The sequence below is a fragment of the Stenella coeruleoalba genome (assembly GCF_951394435.1).
Source record: "Stenella coeruleoalba genome assembly, chromosome: 10".
In the NCBI taxonomy this organism is placed as follows: Eukaryota; Metazoa; Chordata; class Mammalia; order Artiodactyla; family Delphinidae; genus Stenella; species Stenella coeruleoalba.
The window spans coordinates 66,627,210-66,639,879 of NC_137156.1; the positions used below are offsets into that span (position 1 = coordinate 66,627,210).

Below are 12,670 nucleotides of genomic sequence, written 5' to 3' on the forward strand. Positions count from 1 at the left end.
GCTTTGCTGGGTTCTGCTACCAGCAGATTTAGTAAAATTTCTCTTTGAGAACCTGGGGCTGCTTGGGGTTTGACATGGAACCTGCAGGTTATTCAAGACCAGAGCAATGGAGTGGGTGGCGGGCCCTGATCCCCCGGGAGGTGGAGGTACCCTTCCCCAGGGCCCTGGGTTGATGGAGAGGGCTGGACTCCCCCCACGAGCCGTCTGCCATGGGGAGTCAGTGTCTGCTTCTCACCCTGCTGCAGGAGCCGGTGGGCAAGCCTTACTCTCAGGACCTGTCTCGGAGCCCGCAGAGCCTCAGCGACACAGGCTATTCCTCCGATGGTGTCTCCAGCTCCCAGAGTGAGATCACAGGCATTGTGCAGCAGGAGGTGGAACAGCTGGACAGTGCAGGGGCGACAGGGCCATGCCCGCCCAGCCCCTCTGAGCTCCACAAGGTGGGGAGCAGCATGAGGCCTTCGCTGGAGGCCCAGGGCCCGGCCCCCAGTGGTGAGCGGAGAAAGCCCCGCTACGGCAGTGGTGAGGAGCAGAAGCGGCGGCCCCACTCCTTGTCCATCATGCCCGAGGCCTTCAACTCGGATGAGGAGCTGGAGGATATCCTGGAGGAAGAAGACTCTCTGGAGTGGGGGCGCCGGAGGGAGCAGCAGGACACAGCTGAGTCCTCAGATGACTTCGGCAGCCAGCTGAGGCATGACTATGTGGAGGACAGCAGTGAGGGTGGCCTGTCCCCTCTTCCGCCCCAGCCCCCATCCCGGGCAGCAGAACTGACTGATGAGGAGTTCATGAGGCGGCAGATCCTGGAGATGAGTGCCGAAGAAGACAACCTGGAGGAGGATGACGCTGCCCCCCCGAGGCACGGCCCCGTCAAACATGGCTCGCAGAAGGGCAGCCCCCGGCCCAGGCCCGAGCCCAGCCAAGAGCAGGGAGCGCTGCCCAAGAGGCGCCTGCCCCACAACGCCACCACGGGCTATGAGGAGCTGCTTTCCGAGGGAGGCCCAGCAGAGGCTGCAGACGGCAGTGGGGCTCTGCAGGGCGGGCTCCGCCGCTTCAAGACCATCGAGCTCAATAGCACGGGCAGCTACGGCCATGAGCTGGACCTGGGACAAGGCCCTGACCCCAGCCTGGACCGGGAGCCCGAGCTGGAGATGGAGAGCCTGACGGGCTCGCCTGAGGACCGCTCCCGCGGGGAGCACTCCTCCACACTGCCGGCCTCCACACCCAGCTACACCTCGGGCACCTCGCCCACCTCCCTGTCCTCGCTGGAGGAGGACAGTGACAGCAGCCCCAGCCGCCGGCAGCGGCTGGAAGAAGCCAAGCAGCAGCGCAAGGCCCGGCACCGCTCGCATGGGCCCCTGCTGCCCACCATCGAGGACTCCTCAGAGGAGGAGGAGCTGCGGGAAGAGGAGGAGCTGCTGCGCGAGCAGGAGAAGATGCGGGAGGTGGAGCAGCAGCGCATCCGCAGCACGGCCCGCAAGACCCGGCGTGACAAGGAGGAGCTGCGGGCCCAGCGGCGGCGTGAGCGCTCCAAGACCCCCCCCAGCAACCTGTCGCCCATTGAGGATGCCTCCCCCACAGAGGAGCTGAGGCAGGCGGCCGAGATGGAGGAGCTACATCGCTCCTCCTGCTCCGAGTACTCGCCCTCGCCCTCCCTTGACTCGGAGGCTGAAGCCCTGGATGGGGGCCCCCCTCGGCTCTACAAGTCAGGCAGTGAGTACAACCTGCCCACCTTCATGTCCCTCTACTCTCCAACCGAGACACCCTTGGGCAGCACCACCACTCCCAGTTCCGGCCGGCCCCTCAAGAGCGCTGAGGAGGCCTATGAGGAGATGATGCGGAAGGCCGAGCTGCTCCAGCGGCAACAAGGCCAGGCAGCAGGGGGCCGTGGGCCCCATGGTGGCCCCTCTCAGCCCGTAGGCCCCCGGGGCCAGGGTTCCTTCGAATACCAGGACACTCCAGACCATGACTATGGTGGGGCTGCTCAGCCGGCCTCGGAGGGCACGCCAGCCAGCCTGGGAGCAGCCGTGTACCAGGAGATCCTTCAGACGTCACAAAGCATTGCCCGCATGCATCAGGCCTCCTCACGGGACCTGGCCTTTGCTGAGGACAAGAAGAAGGAGAAGCAGTTTCTAAATGCCGAGAGTGCGTACATGGACCCAATGAAACAAAATGGCGGCCCACTTACCCCTGGTACCAGTCCCACCCAGCTCGCCGCCCCTGTGTCCTTCTCCACCTCCACCTCCTCTGACAGCAGTGGGGGCCGAGTCATTCCCGATGTCCGTGTTACTCAGCATTTTGCAAAGGAGCCTCAGGACCCCCTCAAGCTACACAGCTCTCCTGCCTCCCCCAGCTCTGCCTCCAAGGAAGTAGGCATAACCTTTGCCCAGGGCCCTGGGACCCCAGCCTCCGCAGCTGCGGCTCCTTGTCCAGCTGGCCTGCCACGAGGGTACATGACTCCGACTTCCCCGGCAGGCTCTGAGCGCAGCCCTTTGCTCTCTTCCACTGGCCACAGCTATGGACAGAGCCCAACCACTGCAAACTATGGGTCTCAAACTGAGGAGCTACCCCAGGCCCCCCGTGGCCCTGCTGTCAGTGGACGGGCTGCCAGAGAGAAGCCCCTGAGTGTGAGTGATGGCGAGAGTGGCACCCCGCAGACCTCCCGGGGATATTCCTACTTTGCAGGCTCCAGCCCCCCTCTCTCTCCATCTTCTCCCTCAGAGAGTCCCACATTCTCCCCTGGCAAGCTGGGCCCAAGGGCCACAGCAGAGTTCTCTACACAGACGCCAAGCCCGACCCCTGCCTTGGACATGCCACGGAGCCCTGGTGCCCCCAGCCCGGCACCCACGGTGGCTCAGGGCACACAGACGCCACACCGACCCAGCACGCCTCACCTGGTACGGCAGCAGTCCCCTCAGGATGCCCCCTTTATGGTCATCACACTGGGGTCAGATGCCTCCAGCCAGACCAAGATGGTCCATGCCAGTGCCTCCACCTCCCCAGTGTGCTCACCCATTGAAACCCAGCCCACCGACCACAGCTACAGCCAGACAACACCTCAGCTGCCCCCAGAGCCACCTGGGCCACCTGGCTTCCCGCGGGCAGCCAGTGCTGGTGCAGATGGGCCCCTGGCACTATACAGCTGGGGCGCCCTCCCTGCTGAGAACATCTCCCTGTGCCGGATCTCCTCTGTCCCTGGAACATCTAGGGTCGAGCCCGGCCCCAGGCCCCCTGGCAGTGCCGTGGTAGACCTTCGCACAGCCATCAAGCCCACGCCCATCATCCTCACTGACCAGGGCATGGACCTGACCTCTCTTGCTGTGGAAGCGAGGAAGTACGGCCTTGCTCTGGATCCAATCCCAGGACGGCAGTCGACCGCTGTACAGCCTTTGGTTATCAACCTCAATGCCCAGGAGCAGACCCATGCCTTCCTCAGCACCGCCACCACCGTGAGCATCACCATGGCCTCATCTGTGCTCATGGCTCAGCAGAAGCAGCCTGTGGTCTATGGAGACCCCTTCCAGAGCCGACTGGACTTTGGCCAGGGTGCGGGTAGCCCCGTGTGCCTGGCCCAGGTCAAGCAGGTAGAGCAGGCAGTCCAGACAGCCCCTTACCGTGGTGGGCCCCGAGGAAGACCCAGGGAGGCCAAGTTTGCCAGGTATAACCTGCCCAACCAGGTGGCACCTCTGGCCAGAAGGGATGTTTTGATCACTCAGGTGGGCACTGCCCAGAGTGTTGGCCTCAAGTCAGGCCCAGTGCCAGAGCCTGGTTCCGAACCCCATCGGGCCACCCCCGCAGAGCTGCGGTCACACGCCTTGCCAGGTGCCAGGAAGCCACATACAGTGGTGGTGCAGATGGGAGAAGGCACAGCAGGCACTGTGACCACACTGCTCCCAGAGGAGCCGGCAGGTGCCCTGGACCTCACTGGGATGAGGCCCGAGAGCCAGCTGGCGTGCTGTGATATGGTCTACAAGTTCCCCTTTGGCAGTAGCTGTACAGGTACCTTTCACCCCACCCCCAGCGCACCTGAGAAGAGTGTGGCAGATGTTGCCCCACCCGGCCAAAGCAGCGGCCCCTTCTACAGTCCCCGGGACCCTGAGCCTCCCGAGGCCCCCACCTACCGGGCACAGGTGGTCGGGGGTCCTGGGCCCCATGAGGAGCAGAGGCCCTACCCACAGGGCCTCCCTGGCAGGCTGTACTCCTCTATGTCCGACACCAATTTGGCTGAGGCTGGCCTCAACTACCACACCCACAGGATTGGTCACCTCTTCCAGGGCCCTGGACGAGACTCGGCCATGGACCTCAGCTCACTGAAGCACTCCTACAGCCTGGGCTTTGCAGATGGACGCTACCTTGGGCAGGGCTTGCAGTATGGTTCATTCACGGACCTACGTCATCCCACAGACCTTTTGACTCACCCGCTTCCCATGCGGCGCTACAGCTCAGTGTCAAACATCTACTCAGACCACAGGTATGGCCCACGGGGAGATGCAGCTGGATTCCAGGAGGCCAGCCTGGCCCAGTACAGCGCCACCACGGCCCGTGAGATCAGCCGTATGTGTGCTGCCCTCAACTCCATGGACCAGTACGGAGGGCGGCGTGGCAGCGGTGGTGGTGGCCCCGACCTCATGCAGTATCAGCCCCAGCCAGGGCTCAGTGCCCCGCAAGGTCTGGCTCCCCTCAGACCTGGCCTCCTTGGGAACCCCACCTTCCCGGAGGGCCACCCGAGTCCTGGGAACCTGGCCCAGTACAGGCCTACAGCAGGCCAGGGAACAGCAATCAGACAGCTGCTGCCATCCACAGCCACTGTGCGTGCAGCCGACGGCATGATCTACTCGACTATCAACACTCCAATTGCTGCAACACTGCCCATCACCACCCAGCCTGCCTCAGTACTGCGGCCCATGGTGCGTGGTGGCATGTACAGGCCTTATGCATCCGGAGGAGTCACAGCCGTGCCACTCGCCAGCCTGACACGCATGCCCATGATTGCCCCCCGGGTACCTCTTGGGCCCACAGGGCTATACCGATATCCTGTACCAAGTAGATTCCCCACTGCTTCCAGCGTTCCACCTGCTGAGGGTCCTGTCTACCTGGGGAAGCCTGCTGCTGCCAGGGCCCCAGGGGCTGGGGGCCCACCAAGGCCAGAGCTGCCAGCAGGGGCTGCTCGGGAAGAGCCTCTTTCCACAGCCACCCCTGCTGCTGTCAAGGAGGCTGTAGCAGCCCCAGCCCCAGCCCCAGCCCCAGCCCCAGCGGCTGGCCAGAAGCCGCCGGTAGATGCTGCTCCTGGGGGCGGCAGTGGGGCCCTCAGCCGGCCAGGGCTCGAGAAGGAGGAAGCATCACAGGAGGAGAGGCAGCGGAAGCAGCAGGAGCAGCTGCTACAGCTGGAGCGAGAGCGGGTGGAGTTAGAAAAGCTGCGGCAGCTGCGGCTGCAGGAGGAGCTGGAGCGGGAGCGTGTGGAACTGCAGAGGCACCGCGAGGAAGAGCAGCTGCTGGTGCAGCGGGAGTTGCAGGAGCTGCAGACCATCAAGCACCATGTGCTGCAGCAGCAGCAGGAGGAACGGCAGGCTCAGTTCGCACTGCAGCGGGAGCAGCTAGCACAGCAGCGTCTGCAGCTGGAGCAGATCCAGCAGCTGCAGCAGCAGCTGCAGCAGCAACTGGAGGAACAGAAGCAGCGGCAGAAGGCTCCCTTCCCTGTGGCCTGTGAGGCACCCGGTCGAGGGCCTCCCCCAGCTGCCACAGAGCTGGCTCAGAATGGCCAGTACTGGCCACCCCTGACCCACGCAGCCTTCATTGCCATGCCTGGGCCTGAGGGGCCTGGGCAGCCTCGTGAGCCCGTGCTGCACCGGGGTCTCCCCAGCTCCGCCTCGGACATGTCGCTGCAGACTGAGGAGCAGTGGGAGGCAGGCCGTAGTGGTATCAAGAAGCGGCACTCCATGCCACGCCTGCGGGATGTGTGCGAGCCAGAGTCAGGGCCTGAGCCCTGTGTGGTCAGGAGGATTGCAGACAGCAGCGTGCAGACGGATGATGAGGATGGAGAGGGCCGCTATCTCCTGACCCGGCGGCGCCGGGCACGGCGGAGTGCTGACTGCAGCGTGCAGACGGACGACGAGGACAGTGCCGAGTGGGAGCAGCCAGTGCGCCGCCGCAGGTCCCGTCTTTCTCGCCACTCAGACTCTGGCTCCGACAGCAAGCACGATGCTACTGCCTCATCATCCACTGCCGCCCCCGCCGTGAGGGCCATGAGCAGCGTGGGCATCCAGACCATCAGCGACTGCTCTGTGCAGACAGAGCCTGACCAGCTGCCCAGAGTCTCTCCAGCCATCCACATCACAGCTGCCACCGACCCCAAGGTGGAGATCGTCAGGTACATATCGGCGCCAGAGAAGACTGGGCGTGGGGAGAGCCTGGCCTGCCAGACGGAGCCAGATGGGCAGGCCCAGGGTGTGGCCGGGCCGCAGCTTGTAGGGCCAACTGCCATCAGCCCCTACCTGCCTGGCATCCAGATCGTCACCCCAGGGCCCCTGGGCAGATTCGAAAAAAAGAAGCCGGATCCCTTGGAGATTGGATACCAGGCCCACCTGCCCCCGGAGTCTCTCTCACAGCTTGTGAGCCGCCAGCCTCCCAAGTCCCCCCAGGTCCTCTACTCACCAGTCTCACCCCTCTCCCCACACCGGCTCCTGGACACCTCCTTTGCTTCCAGTGAGAGGCTGAACAAGGCTCACGTGAGTCCCCAGAAGCACTTCACGGCTGACAGCGCTCTCCGCCAGCAGACACTGCCGCGCCCCATGAAGACCCTGCAGCGGTCCCTGTCTGACCCTAAGCCCCTCAGCCCCACCGCCGAGGAGTCTGCCAAAGAGAGGTTCTCCCTCTACCAGCACCAGGGGGGACTGGGTAGCCAGGTATGGGCACAGGGGCTGGTCCAGGGTGGGACAGGGGTCTCTGCCTAGCCTGGGGGGCCCCACAGGGAGGGGCGTCTCCTGGGGTGGGGGTGGAGTCACCTCCAGCTCCAGAGGCCCAGAGCTAGGAGTCGAGGAACGGATGCACATCTCGATGCACATCCGGTGGAGCCCGCAGCCCAGCAAGGACATCCTGGGCAAAACACACACACTTGGGCCACCACAGCCATCTAGACCCTGCTAGAAACTTCAGCCTCACCCTAGCACTGCCTCTTCACAGCCCGTATCTAGTCCAGTCCCTGCCACCTCCCCCGTCAGGCCTCCTCAGCTCTCCCCTCCAGCCTGGGCCCCTCCCACTCCAAATCTCTTCTTTGGATGTTTCCTGAGAAAACCATAGCACCGACCTGGCTGGGCTGCTCCCCACTCCCCAGCCCCGGCCTGGCTCCCTTGCCCCACAGGAAGCCAAAGTCCTTTGGACTACCATTCAAGGCCCATTTCAGTGGGCTGCAGCGTGCTCTCTGCCTCATCTTGTCCCATGCCCCTATCTGGCCCTCAGCAAATCTGTTTACACACCTGTCTGCTGCCCTAGATAGGGGCTCCTGGAGTCTAAACTTACCCTCGTCTGTGGCTTTAGTTGCCAATGATGTCCCAGGACTGTGAGAGGTGGCCGGCATGTTAGGAAGATGGAGGTTGCAAGGGACTGACACCAAGGACTTTGAGTGCCAGGCCAAGAGGGGGTTGGGATTTTCTCAAAGGCCCTTGGAGCTCCTGGGTGTTTCAGGCAGGTGAGACAGGACAAGATGGGTATCTTAGAAAGTTTCCTAGGCAGAATATGGGCAGATGGACTCAAGGAAGTGACTGCACGGTGGCCCTGGGGAGACCGCCTAGGAGCCAGAGGCACTGGGAGGTATATTTACCCGTTTTCTGAGTGTGATGCAGAGAGGAGAGAGGTGAGGCGTCGGGGTGGGGTTGTGGAGGTGAGTCTGGGTTGTGGAGAGCCCTGGGGTATGCAGGCCAGAGGGGTGGGGGTGGGATCAGGAGTCTGGGCTGGCAGGGAAGGCACGTCAGAGAGGCAGGTGGTTTTGGCTCCGTGCTAGGGTCGGCACAGAGGTCCTGTGGGCTGGCCATGGGGGTGCCACGCCACGATGGGCACTCATGGTGTGAGACCAAATGATAAAAGACAGACAACAGAGTGAGGAGTTCAAGGAGGGAAATTTATTCCATTCCATCAAAGGCCACCCTTCGTCCTGAGGTTTGGGGACACATTATCATTTCCTTTATGACATATGGTGAAAGTAGGTGGGAGGCTTTTATGTAGTTTCTTGGCAAGGTAAAAGGTAAGAAGCCTGATGTCCGTCCCCAGTGTGTTTAGGGGATTTGGGTGGCCCATAAAACCCAGAGGCCTGGGAGCTAGAGACGATGGGAGGACCCAGGACAAAGCTTCTGGCAATGTGGACCTTGAGGCAATGTGGCGCCTCGGGCAGGTGAGGAGGACCCCATGGAGAACATGTTAGGGAGCCCTGACTGGGAAGCCAGGTAGCCAGAGATAGGGCTGGAGAGGCCCTAGAGGAGCCTGGCAGCCTCAGAGAGTGGTGGGCTGACAGGGATGTGGAGGGAGCTGGGGCCAGACCGAGGGCACAGTTTGACAGAGGGTGGTACAGGGCCACGGGAGGAGGAGAGCGGACAGGTGGCTGAATTGCATTTCACTTTAGAGAGGAGAAGGGCAGGAGGCAGAAAAGACTCGGAGCCTGCAGCACCTGACATCCAGTCAGCATGCGCCCCCTGTCATGATCCTCTAGGGAACCTGGTGGGCCCAGGACCCACTCCACTCCTGTCCATGGCCCTCCACTGCCCTTGGCTCCTGCCAGCTGCTAGGACCCAAACGCAGAGCCAGACCTGTACTCTCCTCACCTCAGTACCCTCAGTGGGAGGCGGAGGGTGGCAAGCCTGTTGGAGACGTGCTGTGTGCCAGGCCAGTATTAGACATCAGCACAGAGGGGCATCTGCTGCTTCCTCCCGTCCCACTGCCCCGAGGTCTGGGAAGGAGAAGGCCTGTAAGATGATCACAGGCCCTCCCTCCAAGGCCAGTGGGTGGGCAGGGCAGGCCTCAAGGCTGCCTGGTGAATCAGGGCACTGACGGCGTGGAGCCCAGCCCCTACCCGAGCCCAGGCCAGGGCTCTTCTACCTTGTGCCTGCCAGGCCACCCACACCTTGGGTCTCAGTGCTGCCCGCCCTTCCCTCTGTCTCAGGTGTCGGCGCTGCCACCCAACGGCCTGGTCCGCAAGGTGAAGCGGACACTGCCTAGCCCCCCTCCAGAGGAGGCTCACCTGCCCCTGGCTGGCCAGGCTCCCCCACAACTGTATGCGGCTAGCCTGCTGCAGCGTGGGCTGGTGGGGCCCGCCGCTGTCCCTGCCACCAAGGCCAGCCTGCTCCGGGAGCTGGACCGGGACCTGCGGCTGGTGGAGCACGAGTCCACCAAGCTGCGCAAGAAGCAGGCAGAGCTGGATGAGGAGGAGAAGGAGATCGACGCCAAGCTCAAGTACCTGGAGCTGGGCATCACCCAGCGCAAAGAGTCTTTGGCCAGAGACCGGGGTGGCCGTGACTACCCGCCCTTGCGTGGTCTCAGTGAGCATCGCGACTACCTGTCAGACAGTGAGCTCAACCAGCTGCGGCTCCAGGGCTGTGCCACTCCGGCTGGCCAGTATGCAGACTTCCCTGTCACTGCTGCTGCTCCTGCCACTCCCTCCGGCCCCACTGCTTTCCAGCAATCCCGGTTCCCACCTCCGGCGCCACAGTATGCTGCAGGCAGTGGTGGGCCAACACAGAATGGATTCCCAGCCCACCAGGCACCCACCTACCCTGGCCCCAGCACGTACCCAGCACCTGCCTTTCCTCCCGGCACCAGTTACCCTGCTGAGCCTGGCCTGCCAAGCCAGCAGGCTTTCCGTCCCACAGGCCATTATACAGCCCAAACACCCATGCCAACCACACAGAGCACCCTTTACCCAGTCCCGACTGACAGCCGTACCCCCCACCAGAAGCCACGCCAGACATCACTAGCCGACTTGGAGCAGAAGGTGCCCACCAACTATGAGGTGATCGCCAGCCCTGTCGTGACCATGTCTGCAGCCTCGTCTGAAACCAGCTATAGTGGCCCAGCAGTCAGCAGCAGCTATGAACAAGGAAAGGCGCCTGAGCTGCCGCGGGCCAGTGACCGTAGTGGTGTGAGCCTGAGCCCAGCCCCCACCTACCCCTCTGACTCACACTACACCAGCCTGGAGCAGAATGTCCCTCGGAACTATGTGATGATTGACGACATCAGTGAGCTGACCAAGGACAGTGCTTCCACTGCCCCTGACAGCCAGAAGCTGGAGCCCCTGGGGCCGAGCAGCAGTGGGCGTCCAGGGAAAGAGCCAGGAGAACCAGGTGTCCTTGAGGGGCCCACACTGCCCTGCTGCTATACCAGAGGGGAGGAAGAATCCGAGGAGGACTCCTACGACCCCCGTGGGAAGAGCGGCCATCACAGGAGCGTGGAGAGCAATGGCCGACTAGCTAGCACCCACTATTACAGTGACAGCGACTACAGACACGGGGCTCGAGGAGAGAAGTATAGCCCAGGCCCCGTGGGGCCCAAGCATCCCTCCAAGAGCCTGGCCCCGGCTGCCGTCTCCTCAAAGCGCAGCAAGCACCGGAAGCAGGGCATGGAGCAAAAGATCTCCAAGTTCTCACCTATCGAAGAGGCCAAGGATGTAGAGTCAGACCTGGCCTCCTACCCATCCTCTGCAGTCAGCAGCAGCCTGGCCTCTCGGGGCAGGAAGTTCCAGGACGAAATCACCTATGGGCTCAAGAAGAATGTGTATGAGCAGCAGAGGTACTATGGGGTGTCCAGCCGGGACCCAGTGGAAGAGGATGACCGCGTGTACAGTGGGAGCAGCCGGTCCCGGGTGGCATCTGCATACAGCGGGGAGAAGCTCTCCAGCCATGACGTCAGTGGCCGGGCCAAGGGATACGAGCGGGAACGGGAGGCTGTGGAGCGACTTCAAAAAGCGGGCCCCAAGCCCTCATCTCTGAGCATGGCCCATGGCCGGCCCCGGCCCCCCATGCGGAGCCAGGCCTCTGAAGAGGAGAGCCCCGTCAGCCCTTTGGGGCGGCCTCACCCTGCTGGGGGCACCCTCCCCCCGGGGGACACCTGCCCACAGTTCTGCTCCAGCCACTCCATGCCTGACGTCCAGGAGCATGTCAAGGATGGACCGCGAGCCCACGCGCATAAGTGTGAGGAGGGCTACATCCTGGATGATTCCCACTGCGTAGTTTCCGACAGCGAAGGTAATGGCAGCTGGGGGTGATTTCTGCAGATGCTCAGCACCTGGGGGGCCTGCCCGCCCGTGGGGCCCTGAGCCCTGAGATGTCTCAGTGGGGCTGGCCTGGCGCCTCACCCAGTGGGCCCTGCTGCAGGCTGCCCTTCCTGCCTGCTGCACCCGCGCCCTGGCCCGGTTGTGGGAGGGGGCTGGGGCCTGGCATTACGCTTGTGGCTGTGGCGCCCACCCTCTGTTTTCCTTGCATGGCTTCAGCTGGGCCTCCCACTGCGGCCAGCCCGGGGGTTGATGGTGTTCTGTTTTTGGTCCCTGAAGCGTATCACCTGGGCCAGGAGGAGACAGACTGGTTTGATAAGCCCCGGGATGCCCGCTCTGACCGGTTCAGGCACCACGGGGGCCACGCAGTCTCCTCCTCCTCCCAGAAGCGAGGCCCTGCCAGGCACGGCTACCACGACTACGATGAGCCCCCCGAGGAGGGCCTGTGGCCACACGATGAGGGTGGCCCAGGCCGCCATGCCTCAGCCAAGGAACACCGACACCATGGTGACCACGGGCGGCACTCAGGCCGCCACACTGGCGAGGAGCCGGGACGGCGTGCTGCCAAACCACACGTTCGAGACCTGAGTCGCCATGAGGCCCGGCCTCACCCTCAGCCCAGCCCTGCCCCGACCGTGCAGAAGAAGGGTCAGCCTGGGTACCCCAGCTCCGGTGAATATTCACAGCCATCCCGTGTTCCATCAGCGTACCATCATGCCTCTGAGAGCAAGAAGGGCTCCCGGCAGGCCCACTCAGGGCCCGCTGCACTGCAGCCAAAGCCAGAACCCCAGCTGCAGCCGCAAGGTCGGCAGGCAGCTCCAGGTCCACAGCAGTCACAGCCTCCTCCATCCAGGCAGACGCCCTCAGCAACAGCATCACGCCAGCCGCAGACACAGCAGCAGCAGCAGCAGCAGCAGCAGCAGCAGCAGCAGGGTCTCGGGCTACAGCCTCTGCAGCAGGCCCCTTCGCAGGCCCGCCTGCAGGAGCAGGGCCAGCCAGCTGCTCGGGGTCCGGCCCCCGCTGCCAGCCAGCCAGCAGGGAAGCCTCAGCCAGGGCCCTCGACAGCCACAGGCCCGCAGCCATCAGGGCCAGTAAGTAAGGCTCCAGTACGTGGATCCTCCCCAGGGTGGATGCTGGGACTGCAGCTTGGACAGCCCCTTGGTTCCAGGCTGGGCAGAGTTGACGCGTGGTAGCTCAGCTATGGGTTCTGTGTTGCAGCCGCGGGCAGAGCAGGCGAACGGCTCTAAAGGGACTGCCAAAGCACCCCAGCAGGGGAGACTTCCTCAGGCCCAGCCACCACCAGGACCTGGACCTGCAGGTGAGCCTGCCTTTGGATGCCCTTGGCTATGACCAAGAGTACCTGGGCTGCCCTCTTCCTGTGCTGACTGGCACCCTGAGCTCCCCTGCACTGCATGCCTTCACTGC

At 63.5% G+C, this 12,670-nt stretch overlaps 1 protein-coding gene across 1 annotated transcript in view; it reads left to right on the forward strand.

Annotated features, from left to right (window-relative positions):
* The window catches only part of BSN (bassoon presynaptic cytomatrix protein), an 85,156-nt gene that overhangs the window by 71,149 nt on the left and 1,337 nt on the right, over window positions 1-12,670 (forward strand). The window contains exons 5-8 of the mRNA XM_079935236.1: window positions 246-6,896; window positions 9,143-11,219; window positions 11,525-12,336; window positions 12,464-12,563. Coding sequence (XP_079791362.1) covers window positions 246-6,896; window positions 9,143-11,219; window positions 11,525-12,336; window positions 12,464-12,563 — 9,640 coding nt within the window. The remainder of the gene's footprint in view (window positions 1-245; window positions 6,897-9,142; window positions 11,220-11,524; window positions 12,337-12,463; window positions 12,564-12,670) is intronic.